A 22930-nucleotide genomic window follows, 5' to 3' on the forward strand; every position below is an offset into this window, starting at 1 on the left:
GTCAAAATTAATAGTGGTTAATCTGCATTAATACATGAATAATGCAATCATTTTTTGTGATTAATCAATGAGTTAACGCTTTAACTTTGAAAGCACTAGTTATAACGTAACATTAATCCAACGGCTATAGCGTTCCAACAATTTTAATCCGACCGCTTGGCGCTAACTAATGCTAGCTAACTTACTAGCTTGAAGCATTGAGCCATAGTAGTCACTGTAATTGTGTGTAAAGTTGTTTTTCATCAAAAAGATGAGGGAAATGTTACATGAAATAGTTTTAGATCTGAAATGTTTAATATTATCTGCTGACAAACTGGAAACTGGACTAAAACTGAGACAACGTTTTAAAATGTCGGATAAAATTAACACTCCACTGCGAGAAAGTGTCACATGCTTGTTAGCTAGTGTGGCTAACATGGTGCGCAACCGCACACTTAAAACGGACTAGTCATTGCCCCATGACTTTTTTAAATTAGAATTTTTTAAATAGTTGCGAGCAGACATTGTAGGCTACTCTCAAACGCCAAAATATGTGATCTTGCTAACATGGTGGACAATGACAGGGTCAGAGTGGAAATTTGTGGCTAATGTTAGCATTTAATGAGCACATGGTAAAAAAATAAAATAAAATGGTGAGGGTTTGACTCGTCATTCCGCAATGAAGTCTTGCTTATAACTCAAGTGGGATTTGTAATGCAACATGATTCCGTTAGTAAACTGACTACATGAATCAATAGTTTAATTTTTTAATATATAAATTGATATTTCACTATGACTACTACTACACTACCAATCCCAAATCCAACTAAAAATAGGTGGGCTGTGTCAGGAAGATTTGTAAAAAAAAAAAACAACAACTGACCTGACATACACGTAGCCCAAACAATTATCTTAAAAAATGAGACGCCTCAAAGTGTGAAAAACAAACAAACAATGGGGCTGTTTCAGTTGTTCTGTGTTGCGTAGTGGATCTTCGTGCACTTCAACTTCCTGAAAGTGAACGTCTTGGACGGAAAGGCCGGCTTATTCGGCACTCAACCCTGGCACTGGTACCTGACTGAGGGCTTCCCGGTCCTAATTGGCCCCCATGCCCCGTTGTTTTTGTGCGGTTGCTTCCTTGCATCCAGAAGGTACAGAATCCTATTGGTGGCCATCGCCTTGTTCGTCGGCGTGCACAGGTAAAGCATCGAAAGCATTTGTCTGCTAATTCTGTATGACCTCATCGTCATGTTTGAATTATTTTCAGTCTGCTTCCTCACAAGGAGTTGAGATTTATCTATCCCGTGCTTCCCTTCTGTATGATCTTCTGTGGTAAGTGCCGATTTACAACTTTTGAGACGGCGACAATGCTAATGTTGTTGCGTTACCAGGGGCGACATTGGCTCGTATGCGAGCCTGGCGCCGAGCGGCCGCCGCTGGCTTGTTGGCATCCAACCTGCTCATAGCGCTCTACACGGGCCTGATTCACCAGCGTGGCGCTTTGGACATCATGAGCCACGTTCATGCACTTTGTCACGACGTCTCACAGCCGGACGTCCTCTTCGCCACGTCCTGCCACTCCACGCCTTACTACAGGTGTCGAGAGTGCTTCACTTTTTCCGGATCCAGCCAGGGCGCTCCCTCCGGAACCGGCGCTTTTAAATTCTGGATGCACGCTAAAAAAAAATATATTTTTTCCCCCTCGCAGCCATGTCCACTGCCCGCTGAAGATGAGGTTCCTCCAGTGTCTGCCTGATCTAAGCCATGCGGGCAACCTGACCGAAACGGACAGATTCAACGATGACCCGCTTCTCTGGCTCCGAACTTCTTATCCAAATGCGCGTTCACTTCCCACTCACTTGGTTGTTTTTGACGTTACGGAAAAGGTACAATTGCAGACAATTCTATGTGGCTTAAAAGAAGACACGTTTCTTTAATGCTGCTGTTTTGATGTTGCAGAAAATCACAGAATTTCTGCGTGAAAACGACTACACGAAAACAACGGACATATTTCACACTCATTTTCCCGATGGAGGAGTTGGAGGAAGAATCTTTATTTATGCAAGGCACCGACAACCACAGGACCATGTCTGATTTTATGCACAAGATGATGAATTGCATTCTAGATAAATTTATACAAAAATAAAAAAAGCAAGTGTGAAAGTGTTTTTTTTCCCTCCTTGCAGATCATATTCACTCATTCACTGCCGTTGACGGCTTTAGACGTCAGAAATTCATTTGAACCATTTCTATTGGTTTAAATTTTTTTCCACTTTTGTCAACAAGAGTATGAAAACCTAGAACTATTAGTCATGCGATTAATTACAATTAAAAATGTTAATCACCTGAAGCAATTAGAAAAAAAAATATTCAAAATCAGTGTCATAAATCGCATGACTTCTCTCGTTAAATCACGATTAATCCCAAATTTTACATCTGTTCTTAATGTACAATTAAAAAAAAAATCTAGGTTTTCATAACAAAAGTGGGAAAAAATGTTAAAACTAAAAGAAATAGTTCAAAAGATTTTTTCACGTCTATAGCCGTCACTGGCAGTGAATGAGTTAAAAAAAAAATTATAATGGAATGTTAGAACAGCAAGTCAAAAGCAATCGCCATCACACAAGCACAGAGGGAGTTTTTTTTTCTTCTCAATAGCTTGAGTTGCCTGCCAATCAGCTATTTTTTTTTAATTCTGATAACAAATGGTAAAGACAGTATTTAAATTTTTTTCCACAGAAAGGCAAGATGTTGGACTTCTTCTGTTTGATGTTACGGTGCCGGTTGAGCATCCTTGTTTACCTGAAACGCATGTTTTGAATTGTATTTTGGGATTTCATAGTTTACCTTTCAACACAGGTGCTCGTTTCAAAACATGCAAACGCCTCAATCCAAATCCCATACATTTAAAGTGCGTCTGAAAACGTTCCGTTGGAAAAAACACCCGGACATTCAGTAGCATGAAAACAAAAAAAACATTGTGCAAATTGACAAGAGCAACCAATAGTAGTACTAAGGAGGTACTACGACGACTATCAAACCTGCCCAGAAGTGTTCAGTATTTGCGATCATGCGGCATGGGGCCCAGTTCGATTTTGACGTCGGCCATGTGCTCGTTTCTTTGCTCGCCGTGTTGACGCGCTCTTTGTCTCTGCTGCCGACGACCTTGATGCTTCGTCCTCGACTCCTCTCTGCCGTCCGAGTCTGGTCGTTCGAGAGGCCCGCTGCGAGATTTGAGAATAAACGGAGGGAGTTTTTACATGTAAGAACACACACATTGTAGATACAGGAAGTTACGGAAGAGGATTAGGGCCAGTGAAGAGAGAAAACGGTTTGGCAGGATTCTCACTTTATTCTCAGATATCTGACTTTAAAGTGAGAATTCGGACTTTAATCTCAGAATTCTCACTTTAATCACAGACTGACTTTAATCCCAGAATTCTCACTTTAAAGTAAGAATTTGGACTTTAATCAAAATTCTGACTTTCCTCAGAATACTCCCTTTAAAGTCAGAATTCTGACTAATCTCAGAATTCTGACTTTAAAGTGAGAATTCTGAGGAAAGTCAGAATTTTGATTAAAGTCAGAATTCTCACTTTAATTAGTCAGAATTAGTCAGAATTCTCACTTTAAAGTCTCACTTTATTCTCAGAATTCTCACTTTAAAGTCAAAATTCTCACTTTGAAGTCAGAATTTTAATTAACTCTTTGACTGCCATAAACGTTATATAACGTTTAGTAAAAACCTACGGAGGGGCGCCGAGGACGTTAACTCTTTGACTGCCAGACGTTTTCAGAAAAGGGATGCCGCCAGTGCCAGCCGATTTAAGCATTTTGACTGATTTTCAAGGTCCACAGAAAATGTTCTGTTTGGACTATGGAAACACACGTACTACCAAATGAAAGATTGGACTTTCATCTTTCATCAGAAAAAAAGAGTTTGTTTCTACCTTATTCCGTTCTTTAGTAATCAACAATAGAAAATGGTTAGTTTGACCCAATTTCGCCTGTGTTGGACCAAAATACGGAGAAATCAAGCTTTTAGTGAAACGATATTATTTCATGCATTCTAGTGAATTTGACACTTCTTTTTGTCCATGAATGATGCCACAAACACCTAAATAGTGCTTTACTTCTATAAAACACTACCACCAAGAATGAAAAAGTGTTTTTTGATAGCAAAATACGTTTATTTACATTCAACAGTGTAACAATTTGACAACAATTTGGCAAACTATTTACAAATGTGTGCAACTGTGGTGCTATTTACAAATATGTGGATGTTTCAACGACAGTTTTTCTTTGTGTAACACTCTCCTGCGTGCAAGAAGACGCAACAGCATTTGCATGATCCATTTTATCCACTCCATTCATGGTGGCATCGTAGTCCAGAAACAGTGTCTTCTCCGTGATCAGACTGTACCCGCTCCTCCGATGAATATGCATTGGACTCGGGGTACTCTTCATTGTCCGATCGAATGTCCGCTTGTGCAGCTCCGCGTTTTCCGGCCTTAGCAGCGCTAGCCGCGCTAGCCGCGCGTAGCCGGTGAGGCTTACAACGTGATCGTAAACACGTCCAGGCTTCCAACTTTGGCGTCAAACTCGCAGTCATCATCATCATCATCATCATCAATCTGCATTGGTCGATGCCAACTCTCCATCGCCCGATCGAATGTCCGCTTGTGCAGAAGTACCCGGCCGGCTATTGTGCGCGTTTTCCGGCCTTAGCAGCGCTAGCCGCGCTAGCCGCGCGTAGCCGGTGAGGCTTACAACGTAATCGTAAACACGTCCAGGCTTCCAACTTTGGCGTCAAACTCGCAGTCATCATCATCATCATCATCAATCTGCATTGGTCGATGCCAACTCTCCATCGCCCGATCGAATGTCCGCTTGTGCAGAAGTACCCGGCCGGCTATTGTGCGCGTTTTCCGGCCTTAGCAGCGCTAGCCGCGCGTAGCCGGTGAGGCTTACTACGTGATAGTAACAGGCCAAAGCTTCCAACTTTGGCGTAGAGCTCGTTGTCATCATCATCGTTGACATCAATGCGCTTTTTAGTATTGATTGATGCTTTCCGTCTTTGAAAAAAATGCTCAAGCGTGAGCTGCTTGTAACCGGTTGCTTGGTCTAGCCATTGTGGCTTGGATCAGCCATTGTCTCCTCAACACTCTAGCTCCGCCTCACGTCTTCTACTGACGCCCACGGTGGGCGGCCCATCCAACCTTGTGCAAAGAGAGTCATCGCTGCCCTCTAGGGGCCAAAACGAGTCTTTGACTAATCAGATCAGCCTGATTCTTTCAGCACAGCTGCCCAAGGCTTTCCTGCACCCGTTTTTGAAAAAAAAAAAAAAAAACATAGGGGACGTCTTTTAACGTCCTCGGCGCCCTTCCCTAGGTTTATGCTAAACGTTTTATAACGTTTATGGCAGTCAAAGAGTTAAAAGACGTTCACTATGTTTTTTTGTTTTTTTTTGGAAACGGGTGGAGGAAAGCCTTGGGCAGCTGTGCTGAAAGTATCAAGCAGTTCTAGTTAGTATAATGACTCGTTTTGGCCCCTAGATGGCAGCGATGACTCTCTTTGGACAAAATTGGGTGGGCGTCAGTAGAAGACGTGAGGCGGAGCTAGAGTGTTGAGGTGACAATGGCTGATGAAGCAACAATGGCGACCGGTTGCAAGCAGCTCACGCTTGAGCATTTTTTTCAAAGACGGAAAGCATCGATCAATACTAAAAAGCGCATTGATGTCGACAATGATGGTGACTCCGAGCTTGACGCCAAAGTTGGAAGCCTTGACGCGACCGTTATGATCACGTAGTAAGCCTCACCGGCTAGCGACGCTAACGCCGGAAAACGCGCAGCACAACCGACCGGGTACTTCTGCACAAGCGGACATTCGATCGGACGCTGGAGAGTAGTCGAAAAGCATCGACCAATGCACATTGATGATGACGATGATGGTATGTCCCGAGGTTGACGCCACAGTTGGAAGCATTGACGCGGCCGTTATTCTGTCGTCATAAAGCCTCACCGGCTAGGGCTGCTAACGCCGGAAAACGCGGAGCTGCACAAGCGGACATTCGATCGGGTGATGGATGCATATTCATCGGAGGAGCGGGTACAGTCTGATCACGGAGAAGACACTGGTTCTGGACTACGATGCCACCATGAATGGAGTGGATAAGATGGATCAGAACATCTCTTACCACCCGGTATAGGAACCGAAGGACATGAGGAAGCCAGACGTAACACCACCGTAACGTAACCGTAGCATGATCCTGATAGTAGACTTGATGGCAACACACACTGCAGTATATACTTGCTATTCCCCGGAAAAAACGGCCGGCAAGAAAGTGTAGCTTCTGCACGCGAAGAGGCAAACGCAGTGAAACTAATCTGTTGTGCAAATCCTGTTGCGTCTCCTTGCACGCAGGGGAGTGTTACACAAAAAGGAAAACTGTCGTTGAAACATCCACATAATTGTAAATAGTACCACAGTTGCACACATTTGTAAATAGTTTGCCAAATTGTTGTCAAATTGTTACACTGTTGAATGTAAATAAACGTATTTTGCTATCAAAAAACACTTTTTCATTCTTGGTGGTAGTGTTTTATAGAAGTAAAGCACTATTTAGGTGTTTGTGGCATCATTCATGGACAAAAAGAAGTGTAAAATTCACTAGAGTGCATGAAATAATATCGTTTCACTAAAAGCTTGATTTCTCCGTATTTTGGTCCAAAACAAGCGCATTTGGGTGAAACTAACCATTTTCTATTGTTGATTACTAAAGAACGGAATAAGGTAGAAACAAACTTTTTTTTCTGACGAAAGATGAAAGTTCAATCTTTCATTTGGTAGTATGTGTGTTTCCATAGTCCTAACAGAAAATTCGGACCTTGAAAGATCAGTCAAAATGCTTAAATCTGCTGGCACTCACAGCATCCCTTTTCTGAAAATGTCTGGCAGTCAAAGAGTTAAAGTGAGAATTCTGAGAATAAAGTGAAACTTTAAAGTCAGAATTCTGACTTTCCTCAGAATTCTCACTTTAAAGGGAGAATTCTGACTTTAAAGTGAGAATTGACTTTATTCTCAGAAATCTGACTTTAAAGTCAGAATCCTGCCAACCTTTTTTTCCTTCTTCACTGGCCCTAATCCTCTTCCGTAGGAAGTGTTATTGTCTATTAACTATTTTTCTTATTAAAAAAAGTCAACCCCAAAAAATGTTGGGGACAATAGGTTCTATGCAGCTCCACGAGTCTAAATATGGTATTCTGGTTAATATGACGTTAGTAAAATATGATTTAAGCAGCAAAATCCAGCCGTTTTTATCCCTCTCAGGGGCGGCCATTTTGCCACTTGTTGTCGACTGAAGATGACGTCAATGTTACTCAGGTCTCAGGTAACAACCAATCACAGCTCAGCTTCAGAAAACAGGTGAGCTGTGATTGGTCGACTATTTTCTTCAGTCGACGACAGCAAGTGGCAAAATGGCCGCCTCCTGAGATGGATAAAAACGTCTGGATTTTGCTTCACAAATCACATTCCACAAGTGTAATATTAATCAGAATGTCATGTTCAGACTAGTGAGGTCACATATAACATATTATTGTCAAGAAATGCTTAAGGTTGATTTCCACTTGAAAAAAGCAAGGTAAAAAACAATGTTTCTTGAGGTGGCTTGAGTGGTTTCGTTTTTCATTCATTTCAACTGGAAAAGTTATTTTGTTGGGTCGGTGGCAATTTTGCTGGCAGATTTGAACTATTTGTGACGGCTTTGCGCCCCAACCCCGGTTGAATAGCCGCGCCTCGGCAGTGCGCTCACCTCGGCCCGTCGCTCTTGGCGTACGCCTCTCCGAAGAGGTGTCTGTAGATGAAGTCGTCGACGTCTCCAAAGACGTCGTTGTGGAGGCCGCGGTACTCGGGCATGTTGACCAGGTAGCGTTCCACGCTGCTCACAAAGTCGGTGAAGAGCATGCGGTCGTGGATGAAGAGGCCGTTGTGGAAGAAGCCGCCGATGAAGCTCTCCAGCTCCTTCCAGTGATGGAAGTGGTGGACTTCCCGCTGCAGGTAGCTCCACAGCAGCTGGTGGAACTCGTCCGCTCGGATGGGTTCCGTGGCTTTGTTGAAGACGCTCACGGACTCCTGGTAGGCGCATTCGAAGACTCCTCGGCATCCTTTGGGACCGGCGCTCTGGCCTCGCTCTTTATGGACTCGGTCTCCTGGTTTGCGCGTGTTGGCGTCTTGTTTGGGGTGAGCCCTTTTTTTCTTGTACTTTCTGGCTTCATAGTATTTGGTACCTTCTCTCGCCATGGTGTCGATGAAGGTGGAGGCCGAATCCTTGAAGTGGCGGAAAGTCGATTTGACGGAATCGGAGAATTTGCGCAGGTTTTCCTTCACGGCTTCCTTGGCTTTCTTGATCTGCTCTTTGTGATGTTGGACAAAGTCCTTGGTGGAGTTCTTGACGGCGTCAAATGTCTCTTTCACGAACCCTGGCCTGCGCGCTTTTGCTTTGCTCCCTCTGGGTTCCGTATCTCCTTTAGCTCGATCGTCTTTGCTTTCCAGGTAGAGCCTCTCCCACATGTCGGAACGCTGCTGCTCAAAGCCCAGCGTCTTCTCCAGCTCTCTCAGTCTGGACGCCAGCTCCTGGGCCTCCGCTTCGTATTTAAACTTGCTCTCCTTGCCGAGCTTCTTCCTCAGTTCCTTCTCGCCCTCCAGCTCCACCTTCAGCTCGCGGTTTTCGGACAGCAGCGCGTCGGCCGAGGCCTCCACCGCCTCCAGATCTCGAATCCTGGAGCGCAGGCTCTTCAGCTCCTCCTGCAAGGTGGACAGGGACTTTTCTTCATTCCCCAAGGAGATTTTCAGATGCTGGCTCATGGTGGTCAACGCCAGGATCTCCTCCTCCTCCTTCTGTCTCGCTAACATTGCCTGGACATTTTGCTGGACCTGATTGGGGTAAGAGGAAAAAAACTAAGAACGTGAAATAAACACAACGAGTGTAAACTCTAATAAGTGAGCAGAGCAGCGATAATATGGGGCCGAAGGTAAGCACTAATTACATTTATTCTAATTGATGAGATTTATATTATTTAGTATTGTTTACTATTTTAACTGTGTCTTCATTTTAGGGCTTTTCACACTTCAAAATTTTGACTAGTACAAAAAATATTTTGTCATTTTGGTGTGTATTGTTTAGTTGCATGCTAATCTGCTCGCGGCTCAAGTGAAGCTGTACAAAAGCCTTTTGCAATGACTTGTTTTCAATATAAGACATTATGGCTGTTTGATTATAAAAATAATAATAATCACGATTATTCAAATGATTATTTTTTGGTACAAAAGAAAATATTGAAGCATTTAAAAATGATTCAAACCAATTAAAAGAAATTGAATTGTTTTGGACCAAACAGAATTTATAATAATACAAATGTATAATAATATATATTTATTTATTTATGTTGGCAAAAACTTGAAGTTGGAGTAGAGCACGTGCACTTTCGGATGAAACAAAATTAATTTAGTTATTTTTTAATTTTAAAAAGGTGCAAATGTATAAATTTAAACAACTCAAAAATTTGTATTAATATTTGTATTTTTTTTTTTTTAATTATGCTGATTTTGTAATTGTGGAGTGTAATAATTGAAATTGTAATTGAATTTCAATTAATTGCACAGCCCTACAAGCTTCTGTTTAAATTTGCATTTGTATGAAATTGCTGCACTGAAAACATTTATTCCTCAAAGGAGATCAAAGTCACCTGAGGAAAATCCTGCTGGACGCTGCTGAGCTCCATGTTGGCCTTGATCAAGTGTGTGAGCAATGAAACAAGATTCTGCTCATCACAATCCTCCAGGCTGAGGTCTCCGCTTTTGATCTTCACAGGAAAACAAACACACTCAATTAACTCATTCAAACCCCAAAATACGTTTTAAAATAATTTTTCCTTCACTCCCCAATAGCGTATTTAAAAAAAAAAAACTTTTTTTTAAATGCTAGATCATACGGAAGGCTTTGATACAGTTTCTGACATGAAGAGGTCGCTTAAAGCAATGGTAGTTATTACAAAAAAACGGCCAGCAGGTGTCAGCAAAGTATAAGAGATCAACCTGGGCCATATTGCAACAAGCTCTTTTTGCCAACTTTTTTAACCGGTTTGTGAATAATGATGAAACTTGGCTATATTCTAATGTAATTGTTGCAAAACGGAAAAAGATACAAATATACTTTTTTTTTCCTGATGAAAGAAGAGACTATTTTGGTAGGTTCCATATTTTTATAGCAATAGAGCAGAATATTCTGTGGGCCTTGCAAAACAGTCAAAATCCAGTAAACCAGCCAGGAGCAAAGGGGATTGCTTCAGGGAAAATGGCTGGGAGTGAACATTTACACTTTCAACTGGGATTAAAGATGATGAAAATGACTGTACTGGGATATCAATACTTACATGATAACGAAGCACATCAATCGCACTCTGGAGTTCAATTTCTCTGACTTTGTCTGCTGTTTTCTGCCTCACTTGCATGGAGCCTGTAGACAAGAAACCATTCATATTAGATGAGACACATCAAACATCCTCATTAGAGCTGTGATGACTTTTGGGCGAGAGCACGGTACACCTAAAACAATGTGCTGCTCACAAAAAAAAAGAAAAAGAAAAGAAAAGTGTCATGGCTGAATCCATACCATAAAAGTGTCCAAAGCTCATGCTGAGGGCGATGACGAGCGCCAGCAGGATACAAGAGTTGAGGGTTCCGCTGCCTTGGCTCGGCGCTCTCGTCGCCACGGGTCCGACTGCAGTTTGCCACGCCGGCTGCTTCTCGGCTTCCTCCTCAGACTCCACCGTCGTCTCCTCCTCCTCCTCCTCCCCCTCCCCCTCCTCCTCGCAGGATTCCGTCGCTGTGTTTGTTGTAGTCCGCCTCAACCTGCGTCTTCGCACAGTAACGTTTGCCGCCGCTTCGTCATCGCTGCTGCTGCTGCTGGAGTTTGTGGCTGGAGGTGGCGGCTGAGCTGGGAAAACTTCCAGAGATAAAATGCACAAGTCCATGCGGTCATCATCAGATTGGGTGTTCCAATCGTACATACGTGCAAACATACGTGAGGTTATTCGTGCCAAAATAGTACTTTGTGTACTTTTTCCATCATGCAAAGGTTTTCATTTCAGGAATGAAAAAAACAAGTTTCTCCACAAGCAAAAAACTGCAAACTCAAATTAAGCATGAGACACAAATTGACTTATGGCTAATTACATAATTGATGAATGGTTTGCATTCATATCTAATCAATACATATATGTGACAGCTCGTGAACATCATCACTGTAGAAAACATTTTTTTTTCTTGAATTAAAAAACAACAACCTGACTGTAGAAATCTATTGTATCAACTTCTAACTATGGAAAAGTTTTTAATTTAAGTTTAAAATGGCTGACCTCAACTAATTCAATGCCAAAGATTTATATATATATATATATATATATATATATATATATATATACAGAGAGAGAGAGAGAGAGTGGGCCAAAAAGTGGTTTGAAATACCGCTGGACAGATTTTTAGCTTTGCCATTTTTTTTTTAAATCCTTTACTGATTCTTCCTCAGTGACCAAAACTGTGCATTTAGAAATAGAGGATTATTTAAATCAATTAAAGGGATGGGCTAATTTCTGTGTGCAGCTCTGCCTTCTTGAACCAAAAAGTCCACCAATCAACTCGTCTGTACAACCCCTGATGTACACTGCTCACGAAAAGTAAGGTATACTCTGCTTTTAGGTGAAATTTGAAAAAAAAAATTATATGCCATTCTGTCACTCTTCACTTGATTCTGTATTTTGGTTGCAACCTGTTGATGACACTCAAAACTAATTATTAAAATTAAAACTATAGTAGGCTATGTATACTTTCTGTGCCATTTTTGTTTGAATTATTCTAAAGTTTGGCAAACACTGTCTTAAGTCCATGCGTGCCCCCAACAGGCAAACTACAAACAAGTAGCAAACGGTGACCAGCAAAGCATCTTTGTGATCATGATTAGTCAGCATGTCTCGACGGCTCTCTCATGATTAGTTGTTTGTGAACAAGTTTCCAAAAGTCACACTCAAATTAGACCACCTGCGAAAGTGCGGCCTCCTGCGAGCCGACTTTGTAGACGGTAGCCCAAGTTCACAAGGCTTTGCACAACTTTCCAGTGACTCAACCTCAGACCTGCTTTGGCGATGTAAAATGAACAATTAACAAGGAAGAAACGTCCCGGGATCTTCTTTTTTTTTTTTTTTGCCCCAATATAAGAACGAATCAATTGGAAATATAAACCATGAGCATAGAGACTTTGAGGTCCTACCAGATTCCGTAGCGGTGAAAGTATATTGGCTGCTGCATGACGTGCCCATAAACGAGCCCAAATCGGCGGCCGCCGCCTCCTCCTCCTCCTCCTCGGCGCCGTCACGCTCGTCCTCCTTCAGCTCCTGCAGCGTCACGATGTCCGAGTCGCTGAAGGACAACACGGCGCCGTGCTCTTCCGCCGGCGGGTCGTCGGCTCCAGCCTGAGGGTGGCGAGCTTCCATTTGTACAGCGAGTAGCCACCGTGTGAAGTTTCTGTTTGACGCTCTCACCTCTGAGGTGCACGGTGCCTTGTCCGCGCTTTGTCCTCCCAGTGCGTCGTCCAGTGAGCCGTCAAACTTGTCATCAATACATCCAGCTAAAAATATAGGAAGTGTGAGTTGGGATGAATGCAAAAATCACACCAGGTGCTGAATCGGATCTCCCTCTTTCCAAACAAAAGGGAGATAAGGCTCAAATGTAATTATTATTATATATATTTTGACTTTCCATCTCTCACATGTAAAAATCAGTCAAAAATGGTCGATGTGAGTACACCACTTAAACTAAAAACTAGATCTACTTGAAACTGCGTGCAAAGTTACCAACGTTTGTGCAACGTAGCCTCCCAAAAGGACATGTTCAGATGTAACTAAATGTCACAAGTCATGCTTGGGAGTAAATATGCTTTGTATACACCATATTTTGCAACAATGTTGCTCTTAACAAGGAGAGTCATACAAGCAGAAGTTGGGCATTCAGAGTCCTCCTGCAGTTCTGGCTGCTCTTGGGCATCAGCTCCATGTTGTCCCGCGACATCTGCCACCAAAGTCTCGATATCGGAACCCTTCAAGGACATCACGAAGAAAGGAAATGAGACGTTACAGGATAACAACACGCAGTTTTGTGAGCATTGTCAGGCTTCAGAAAAGATCGTTTTACACCTATGGTCTGAGAAAAAAAAATCATAGATTGCCTGGTATTCAAAAGACACATTCATAAATATTCTTTGGCCGCTTCATCAACATAATATGAGATTCAAAACAAAAGATGACAGTAGCGTAAACATGTTCCCACTCCCACTAGGGGCATTTTATGTGTAACTTAAAAAAAGAAGAAGGGGGTTATTAATGTAATTTTGTTGAGTAACGTGCTGTTTTACCTCCATGCTGATGATGCTCCAGCCACATGACGACTCAGTATCACTGGACGTGTTTGACATGATGTCCGTTTCTCAGCAACACTGAGGAGTTTATAGAAAGATTTCCCTCAAAATTAGGCATTCTTATTTACAAGTTACAACACTCCATTTACTGCGTCATACAGTACCATCAGCCCGAGTAATATTGGCCCTGACTCAGGGGTCAATTTAATCAGTTGTGCTCATCAACTTTAATTTATACATGTGGACTTACCGTTTTGAAAAGCATGACAAAGTATTTTGTAATACGACACTTGAAATGGCACCAAAAAAAATGACATCAGTGTGTTCCTGAACTTAGTTTATACATGTCGATCGACCATTTTAATAAGCATGACACTAGTTAATTCGTCGGAGTAAATTAACCCTTTTGACAAAAAAGTAGAACAATGACGTTATGCTCCAGTGTTTTGTTTGTGACGTGATTTTACCTTGATTAACTGGTTCTAAACGCGTTAATAACGACCAATAAAGTGTGCCGTCAGCGATTCCTGTCGACAACGTCAATTCAGCTGTACCGAAAAACTTATTTAAAAAATATAGAATTAAAACTAGAAAGAAAACTTAAAAAAGAAGAAAACCTGTGTTTTGGGATCCAACGACGATTGCAGATGTTTGCAGTCAGGCCGATAATTATTGCACGATACACAGGCCTGGGCTAGCAAGTGAAAACAAAGCCGGTAATGTCTGGGAAATGTAGTTCTAAGTAAAAGGGCATAACGTTAGAGAAAGTCAAATAAAACTTCATTCCCAACAGGCAACGCGGTAGCCAAAGTGGTTGAGGCTGGGGCGGGGCTAACGGTTTGCATGGTGGATGACGTCGCTCTTTGAAAACATAAACAAGGAAACGTGACAGAAACATAAAATGCACTGCATTCTCAACAGTATTAAAAAAACGATACGTACATATTTAGAACGTTATTCCGGTTCATTTTCTCTAAAAATGTCAAATTGTTTGTGTATTATTACACTATATCGCCGGTGGGTGTTATCCTCAAACTTGTTTTCAATTGTACGTGACGCGTTGTTCATTTGTTTACACCTAAAGAAAAAGTTAGGAGTACTTAATTGTGTGTTATTCTTAATAAGTTTTAAAATGCTTGAATTTTCACGAGCGGTATTTAAAATGGAAAGGTGCTATGCCTGTTAATGACACCGTCCTACAAAGATGTTCAATAACAAATAACAAGTGTTGCCATTGTGAACTAGGAGCTTCTTGCAGAGTGCAGAATCATGTACAGTACCTTTTCAGCAGCCACCTCAACTGCCAACGCTAGCGCTTTTGTCATTTAATATTTCCATCACAACATAAATCAGATTCCCTCCACCTTATTTAATTGTTCAGACAAACCATCGTGAAGCGTATAACACACGACGTACTGCAATTACGATACGTTACATTCACGTGTTCCGGTGATGACGAAAGCGCCAACAGCCGTCTTAGTTGAAACAGCGAAATATACTCACAAATACAAATAATACTACGTAACGTTATTTTGAGTTAAGATAATGGTTATGTTTAGTGTTATAGTTACGTTTAGGCTTAGTAAAAAAAAGAAAGAAAAAAAGACAGGATTAGAGGTCACGTGTTTCCGGTAGCGCTCCACTAGCCCATGGTCTGCACTCTGTAGCTAGACCCTTCTCTTACGTCCTGGTGTGCTTCCTGCAAGACTCAAAGAGTAAAGGTATTATTATAACAATGCTTAACAAAAGACAACAGGTGGGAACACCGTTTTAATGTATCTAAATTTAGCTATCTAATAATGTTAGAGCATTTAATTGTCCTGCCAGTCACTATTCATCACTGGCATGGATAGGTGAACAAAATCTATATTTTTCGTTTGAATTTTCAGATCAAAGTGATATTTGATCGTTTCCCATACACAGTGGCTGGTTAGTACGACTACTAGTTTAAGTGACTACCAACTTGGTGGTCACTTAAACTAGTTCATTTGACAATACACATTAGTTTGTAAATTACATTTGATTTTTTAAACATAAGTCCTAAATCTCGATATATGTCCATGGCAGACCAAAGCTACAGAAAGAAGAAACAGAGCTGAAGTCTTGAATCTTATATTAGGTCCCTTGGCAAGTAGAACAGGGATCATACATTTTGTTCTGATCTCATAACTGATGTGTTCATTTGTGCTTTTTCCTGGATTTAAATGATTGGTCGGGTGGTACCAATTGTCAAATAAAGTGAAGCACCAGCCAATGAGCTGAGAGACAGATACACTCGTTTTTCATATGTTTTTCATACACTCGATACACTGACTGAACTTTTTTTTTTTTTTTGAAGAAGAAGCAGACAAATTTGTTGTATTTTTGTACTTTTATTGAGAATCAGACTTTTCATAAGTAAACTGTCTAAAATCTCCTAAACAATTCTGTCCAAAAAAAAGCAAATAATTGTGGTGACAAAGACAAACAGACAAGCATTAACAAAAGCATCAAAATTACAAGAGATACATTCAATTATCCTGACTTTCTCTTCTGAGGAGAGCAGTCCGGGGTCCCCCTGAGTTTATATGTAAAAAAATGACCCACGACTCTCGACACTTGAACTCATCATCACAACATTACTGCCCAAAGGGAGAAAATGAAAAAACAGTCATTTCCATCCCTTTCAATTCACATAATCGGATAGGAACACATGAGAAAAGAGCAGAAAATGCAAGGTTGTATAAGTTGCATTTGGCCAGATTCTTACACTCATTGACCCCAAAACAAAATGCCACCATCACATTATTTTGCGCAGCATGCTGAGGTTTCTTGGTAAAAATATGAGCAGACTGGACAAGGACAACAAATCACTCATAGAAACGATGCATTTGAACTGATCCGCTCTCGGCAATATGCAACGGTGACCTTAAAAAAAAAAACATCTTTGGTTTACAATGTTTGCTCCTGAAAATGTACCTGATTGTATCAATCTAAAAATGACCCCTGATTAAATCCTCTGATTAGAAGCAGCAATGTGAGAACATCGTGCACCCACTCACGTAAAACGTAAAAGGAATGATGAGCTCCATACACAATGGGCATTTAACCAATCAAATACATTTTAAACTGCTTTAAAATAATTTTTTGGACCCATATTCTTGTTTGCGTTATAAACTAGTTAAGACGGAACCAACACTGCCTCTGTTGGTTGCAGCCAATTATAACTATTATGTCTATCCAGAAGTTGTACCTTGCCTTACAAGTGACCCAACTAATGTGTTTTTACATTTTTTACTTACTTTTTTTAACCATGCATTCTATAAAAAAAAAAAAAAAAGGGATTGTGGAGACTAAGTGGATGATGTCCATAAAAGTGTTTCTATTCATTTTGTTAAAAAACAACAACTTGTAATCCAAGGTACAACTCTTTATCTGAATCCCAGAAAAGATAATTGGGTGCACGTTTGCAAGCACACGGCTGCACTGCTGCAACACAGATGACTAAAAATCGATATACTTCTCACCTACAATGTACAAACATCTGGTTGCATCAGTTTTGGAGGAACTCCGCATGAGGGTCATTTGTTTTTCGCGTGCAGCATAGGAATGATTATGAATTGTCACTCGGGGAGGGCTTCATGCTGCTGGCGCTTCCCGGGAGAACTTATCGTAGTTCAAGGCCACTCATGTGCATTAAAGGCTTGGTTTTGAGGAGCAGCGCCGCGGCTGATCTTCATCTTTGGTTTAACGCATTTGATTATTCCACATTCTCGATGACAAGATTACAATTAGAGCTGAGCAATTCATCAAATTCAAATCGGTATCGAAATGCAGTAAAATGCGATCTGAGGTCAAACCTTAAAAAATTGTCGCATATTAACTCACAATCGCAAAAAAATTGCAACGAGACTGTTTTTGAAAATCGTTCAGCCCTAATTGAAAACAAATCAAATGTCAGGTATGCAAACATGTCTTTGGGTACTAGCGTGGGTCACCGCTGCGCATTAGCCTGCTAATATAAAACTACTTGGCAGACAAGTGCTAATCTTGATCTACTCTAGAGAAAAACAATTAGAAGAAAAAAAAACATCTGGAGCTAGATTCAACTACCGGTACATCGTGTACTCAGTGGTACAAAGCTTCTCACAAAAATAAACATTTTCAGGAAGTCGTTCGTTAACATTCTTCACTTTCATCCCTGATTATTTGTTAACACTCGCCATGTGTTGGTCCAAACACTCTTCATGGGTTCGCATCGTCGACTTGAGAAACACGAGGCTGCGCTCGGCCTCACACGGTCGAGATGCGTCCACCGTAAGGCCAATTAGCAGGTGGCTCAGTACTTGCGTGCCGCTACCGGCACTCGTATGAAGCCGTTTGAGCGTTTATTCCACATCTTGATATACAGCTAAAGGTCCATGAAGCACTAGTTTGCCTTGATTCCTCACTCGTGAGACAATTTAGTGCACTAGTAAGATATCAGCTAAACCGTTGGAGCATTTATTTTTTAGTCCGCTACTAGTGCGCTGTTCAAACAGCTTTGTGGCAAGTTATTTCAGCATTTATTGTACACTTTAAAAACAGTTGGGTCAAAAATAACGCAAATTGGCTCAAGAATGGACCAACCCAACTTTTTTTTATTATTTAACCTAAAAAGTTGGGTCAACTTAAATGAATAACCCACAAATCAAACATGGTTGTTATGTGGGTTATTAATGTGACCCAACTTTTTGGGTTAGTTAAATAACCTACCTAATAGAATTTTGTAAAAAATAAAATAAAATAAAAATGAACCACCCAAACTTAGTGTGAGGTATTTAGCCCCAAATGTTGGGTCAAATTAAATGAATAACCCACAAATCAACCCAATTTTTGGATTGTTTTGTGTCTTAGTCATTTGACATGAGGTTGATTTGTCTGTAATTGATTTGACCAAACATTTTGGGTTAATTGAATAACCCAAAAAGTCCTGTTGGTCCATTTTGGACTCAATTTGGGCAAATTTTGACCCAATTGTTTCTCGAGTGTATATTTTACTAGTGCACTCTTCTTCCTCACTAGTAGGAAAACTTTCACATACTACTAAAATAAAAATACAACTACATGTTGTCTAGTGAGGCAAAACTGCGCATGAGTTGACTGCATGCTACTAGAACGAGATTCTTGGTATCTAGCTTAAGTCCATGTACTATAGAACGTTCATCGACTAAGTTATACTAACTAGTAGAATGACTATTTCTAGCAATATTTATTCATTACTGTATGACATTTCTGAACACTAGTAGAACAACTTTGGCATACTATTATGTCAACTGTATCCAACTGGAGCTACGAGTGTTTCACTAATTGTACTAGTAGCGAACAGATGTTAATTCATATCCTTGATATCAAAGGACAATGAACTGGATATCCAGGATATTAAATAACTAACAGTTGACATCTGTCACTAGTATTACTAGTGAAGCGTTACTAGGATGTAGTATTGTAACTTGTCAACTGTGCAGTTTTGCCTCATTAAAGTTGTTCTGCTCGTGAGGACGAAGAGCACATACACCTTAAGTGGGATATCGAACAAAGCATTTGAGCATTTATTTAATATCCTACATGTGCGGCGAATTGTCTTATGAGTGAGGAAAAACGGTGTACTAGTACAAGTGGATATCAAGCAAGAGCAGTAAATGCTCAAAATGGCTGGCCATACATTTGCTGTGTGTCCGCGGACACAAGCAGGAGGTAGAAGTCGAAGACAAAAAAACAAAAAAAAAAGACCAAAAAGTATTTCGTAAGGGTTCGGGTCTTGTGTGGGAGGTCTCCGCTACTGGCACAGAGATACATTCAGAGCAAATCTATTAGGCAATTACACACACAGCTTACTTAATTACTGAGAAGATACCCTGTCAGTTCATCATGTAACACGACATGACTTTTTTTTGTTCCCTGAGTTTAAGAAAGCCGACAAAGAATCAAATCAACAGGAGGTAGTATAAAACAGGAACAGTAAGGGCAGCTGCGCATCGATATCAACACAAACAAACAATAATAAACACGACTCGCTTCTACGCCATTACTCAATAATGGGTGAGAAAACACTTGCTAATAATACTGGCTCACCGCCTCGGCAACATCGCAGGAGACAAACGTGTGTTCGGCACCTGGCGCCAGAAGGGAATGGAAGCTGCACAGCCCTTACATTCCAGCGAATAAGAAAGGAAAAAAGAAAAATCACGACGAAATGGGATGACAATCAGCAAAACGAAACAAAAATCATCAGGAAGTATCACAGGTTATGTAAAGTCGCAGTAGTTATTAAATATACAGGGGAGGTTTGGCTCGCAAGCCAAACCGAGGTAGATCATCAGCAAAAAGGACATCCCTTTCACTCCAGTGATAAACTCTTTTAAATATATATTTTTTTCAACATTCATGGTGGGTGAGATTTCTTCTTTTTTAAATGTCATACAAAACAAATAAAAATATATATTTTTTTTTTAAATGTGAAAACGAACATGAAATGGTAAAAATTGAGCAGGCTTGAGGATAAGGGTTTAAAAAAAACGATACATGTGCACGCACACACAAAACACACACGCACACACATACACACTCTAAAACAGCTGGGACTGAACCAACTTTTTGGGTTATTTATTTAAATGAACTGGCTTGCTTCATACAAGATTGACACAAAAACTGGGTTGTTTTTTTGGGTAATTAATTTGACCCAATTCCAAAATTGAGTTGTTTTGTGGGTTATTCTTGACCCAACTTTATGGGTTAAAAGAATAACCCAATAACAGTTAAATAAATAACCAAATTCAGTTAAATAAATAACCCAATTCATGTAACTGTCATTGGGTTATTCATTTAACCCATAACGTTGGGTCAAATGAATGACCCACAAAACAACCAAATTTTGAGGGTCATTTCTGTACAAAACAACCCAATTCATTGAACCTAAGAAGTTGGGTTAGTCCCTTTTTTGACCCGAATTGGGTTATAATTGACACAACCATTTTTAGGGTGCACTCTAAAAACAGTTGGGCCAAAAATAACCCAATTCGGGTCAAAATGGGATCACAACCCACTTTTTGTGTCAATTTGACCCAACATTCTGTGTTGCTTTAACCCAAACTATTTGGATCGAAAAGGGAGCAACTCGCTACTTGGGTCTGGGATTAAAACAACCCAGAAAGTTGGGTCAAAGTGACCCAAGTATAGCAGGTCAGTCCCTTTTTTTTTTTATACCTCAATTGGGTTGTTTTAACCGAAACAACTCAGAAAGTTGGGCCATACTGACCCAAGTATAGGGGTTAGCCCCTTTTTGACCCAAATTGAGTTATTGTTGTTTTAAAACAAACAACCCAGAAATTGGGTCAAATTGACGCAAGTAGTGTATAGGTCCTTTTTTTTATATATATAATTTTTTTGCCAAATTGGGTTATTTTCTACCCAACTGTTTTTAGAGTGGTCAATTGGCTTTCCAAATACACACACACACATAACACCCTCACACAACTGCACACACTGAGAGCAAAGGCCGACTGCTTTGGGCTTCCTGATGACAGCGGAGCTCCTCAACCGACTCCACCAACCTGAAATCCGTCTGAGCGCGTCGGGCTCGACCACACGCTTCTTCCACTTCCTCACCGCCACCGCTGTCCTCCTCCGCCGTAACGGACGGCTGGCGGCTGCTCGCGCCGGACGACAGGTTGGTCATCTCCGTCTCGTCATGCGAGAAGCGACCAGAGTCGGCGGTGGCGTGGCTGCCCTCGCTGCTGGAGGAGCCTTCCGAATCTCCGGGACGTCCCAGCAGAGCCTGCAGTGAGGTGGGCTGTTCCGCGGCGGCGGGCGACAGTTCTTCTTTGTAGGTCAGCACGGTGGAGCCCGGCTGGTAGGAGGCGGCCCCGTGTCTCGTCTTCTACAATAAAGAGAGCATACCTACTTAGAATTTTTTTTGAAAAAATCGACAACAGTGATTCTTAACCACAGGATTAGACACATCAGTTTCAGTTTTTAATTTGTTTTCTCCCTGATTAAATCCAATTAAGATGTTGTGATACGACCATAAATAGGCAGCTCAGCTCGTGCTCAATAATTCTTCAATATGACTGATTTAAAATAATTCCGCAAAGAAGAGAAGGACAACACAGTAATGTGAAAAGCAAAGGCTTGATTTTGGTTATTTACTTACCTGCATATCTTTAATGCTCTTGTTGCCATGGCTACTGAAGGACAACCATTTGCTCTTCTTCTCAGCATTAGGCTGAACTGGACCAAGTGAATTGATGATGAGATTCGTTCCACCCTGAGATAGCAAACAAAATAAACATAAGCGTGCTATGAACATGTAAAAAAAAAAAAAAAAAATCTCACGTTTTTCATTGGACAGTGAAGATACTTAAAATTGACCAGATACATACATCAATTCAAATACCTAATGACTTGAATATCATCACCCTTTTTAAATATTGTCGTAAGCACCTTGCTATCAATGAAATTATCCTGGCTCATCACTGCTACGCTCACGTCGGCATTCTCAGCCAGGCCCTCGACAGCGGCGGCGGACGGGCTCCTCCCTTCTCGGTGCAATTTAACAGATGATGGTTTCCTATAGGGAATTGACAAGTAACATGAAACGGACTGTACCGTCACCGTGGACGTCAAACCACAAGTATACCACACCTGTGTTTGCCTCTGCACACCATGATGAACGCACAGATGATGATGCACATGAGTGCGATGGAGACCCCCACAGTGATGCCGGTCATCGACGTTTGGTCCAAGTGGTAGAAGCCATGGGAAAAGACTGAAGAAACCAAGATGAGGAGGTCACATTAATCTATGCAAATGTAATGAAACATCCCAGTGACGAGGGTCATTTTGTTGTTTGAACTCTTATAAATGTAATTCAATTACAGCCTGTGCTTAAGACTCGTGAAATAGAACATGCCTTGAGTTTGAAAAAGAGCAGACATGAAATGAAATGAAGACATCGCTGACCGTTGGAGCGTGTGGAGTCCCGCGAGAGCCGAGGGTCGTGACCAAAGGAGGGACCCGCTCGCACTGTCAGCTCCACCATGTGAGAGAAAGGCCCGTCGCCCATGTTGTTGGACGCTGACACTTTCACCAGGTAGAACTGGCCCGGCTTCAGGTTCTCCAGCAGCGCCATAGTGATGCTCCCTGTCAGCCACACAGAACCACCGCATTGCTCTTTTTTGGTTTTGTTTTCATCACAATGTTTACATGTAAAGTTGTTGAAGAAGGGGGAAAAAAACTATTATTTTGACACATCATTTAAAAGTGTTGTAATTATCTATGGTCTGGCGCAACCTTGTGGTAACATTTCCAGCGGATGTGTAGCCTACTGCCAGTGTTGTTGAAAAGCCCACCACCCATCTTGCATAAAATTAAAACACAATCTTTGTTACTTCCCCATGTTGTTCAGAGCTGTATATATACTTGGTTTCACTGATCCAGCACAGGCAGTTTCCATACTACTAA

At 41.2% G+C, this 22930-nt stretch overlaps 2 protein-coding genes across 4 annotated transcripts in view; both read right to left on the reverse strand.

Moving 5' to 3' along the window:
- Positions 1-2017: 2017 nt before the first annotated feature.
- Positions 2018-14973, reverse strand: ccpg1 (cell cycle progression 1). Of its 3 annotated transcripts, none has more exons than XM_086070865.1 (10): positions 14731-14973; positions 13448-13528; positions 13027-13132; positions 12579-12664; positions 12308-12509; positions 10655-10987; positions 10416-10498; positions 9729-9845; positions 7796-8916; positions 2018-3203 (listed from the first exon to the last, which is right to left on the reverse strand). In XM_086070865.1, the coding sequence occupies exons 2-10, from the start codon at positions 13505-13507 to the stop codon at positions 3035-3037; spliced, it is 2277 nt and encodes a 758-aa protein (XP_085926991.1). In that variant the 5' UTR covers positions 13508-13528; positions 14731-14973; the 3' UTR covers positions 2018-3034. The 3 variants fall into 3 exon arrangements, with proteins under 3 accessions (XP_085926991.1, XP_085926990.1, XP_085926993.1); XM_086070864.1 differs by lacking the exon at positions 14731-14973 and adding an exon at positions 14068-14346; XM_086070867.1 differs by lacking the exon at positions 14731-14973 and adding an exon at positions 13701-13847.
- A 5374-nt stretch (positions 14974-20347) lies between these two features.
- The window catches only part of prtga (protogenin homolog a (Gallus gallus)), a 34340-nt gene continuing 31757 nt past the window's right edge, over positions 20348-22930 (reverse strand). The window contains exons 15-19 of the mRNA XM_086071532.1: positions 22430-22609; positions 22112-22235; positions 21911-22037; positions 21621-21734; positions 20348-21347 (exon numbers count right to left, since the gene is read on the reverse strand). Of these exons, the coding sequence (XP_085927658.1) occupies positions 20937-21347; positions 21621-21734; positions 21911-22037; positions 22112-22235; positions 22430-22609 (956 nt within the window). The 3' untranslated portion in view covers positions 20348-20936. The remainder of the gene's footprint in view (positions 21348-21620; positions 21735-21910; positions 22038-22111; positions 22236-22429; positions 22610-22930) is intronic.

This window comes from Leptonotus elevatus, chromosome 3 (assembly GCF_054856555.1).
Source record: "Leptonotus elevatus isolate MCC_2025b chromosome 3, RoL_Lele_1.0, whole genome shotgun sequence".
NCBI lineage: Eukaryota > Metazoa > Chordata > Actinopteri > Syngnathiformes > Syngnathidae > Leptonotus > Leptonotus elevatus.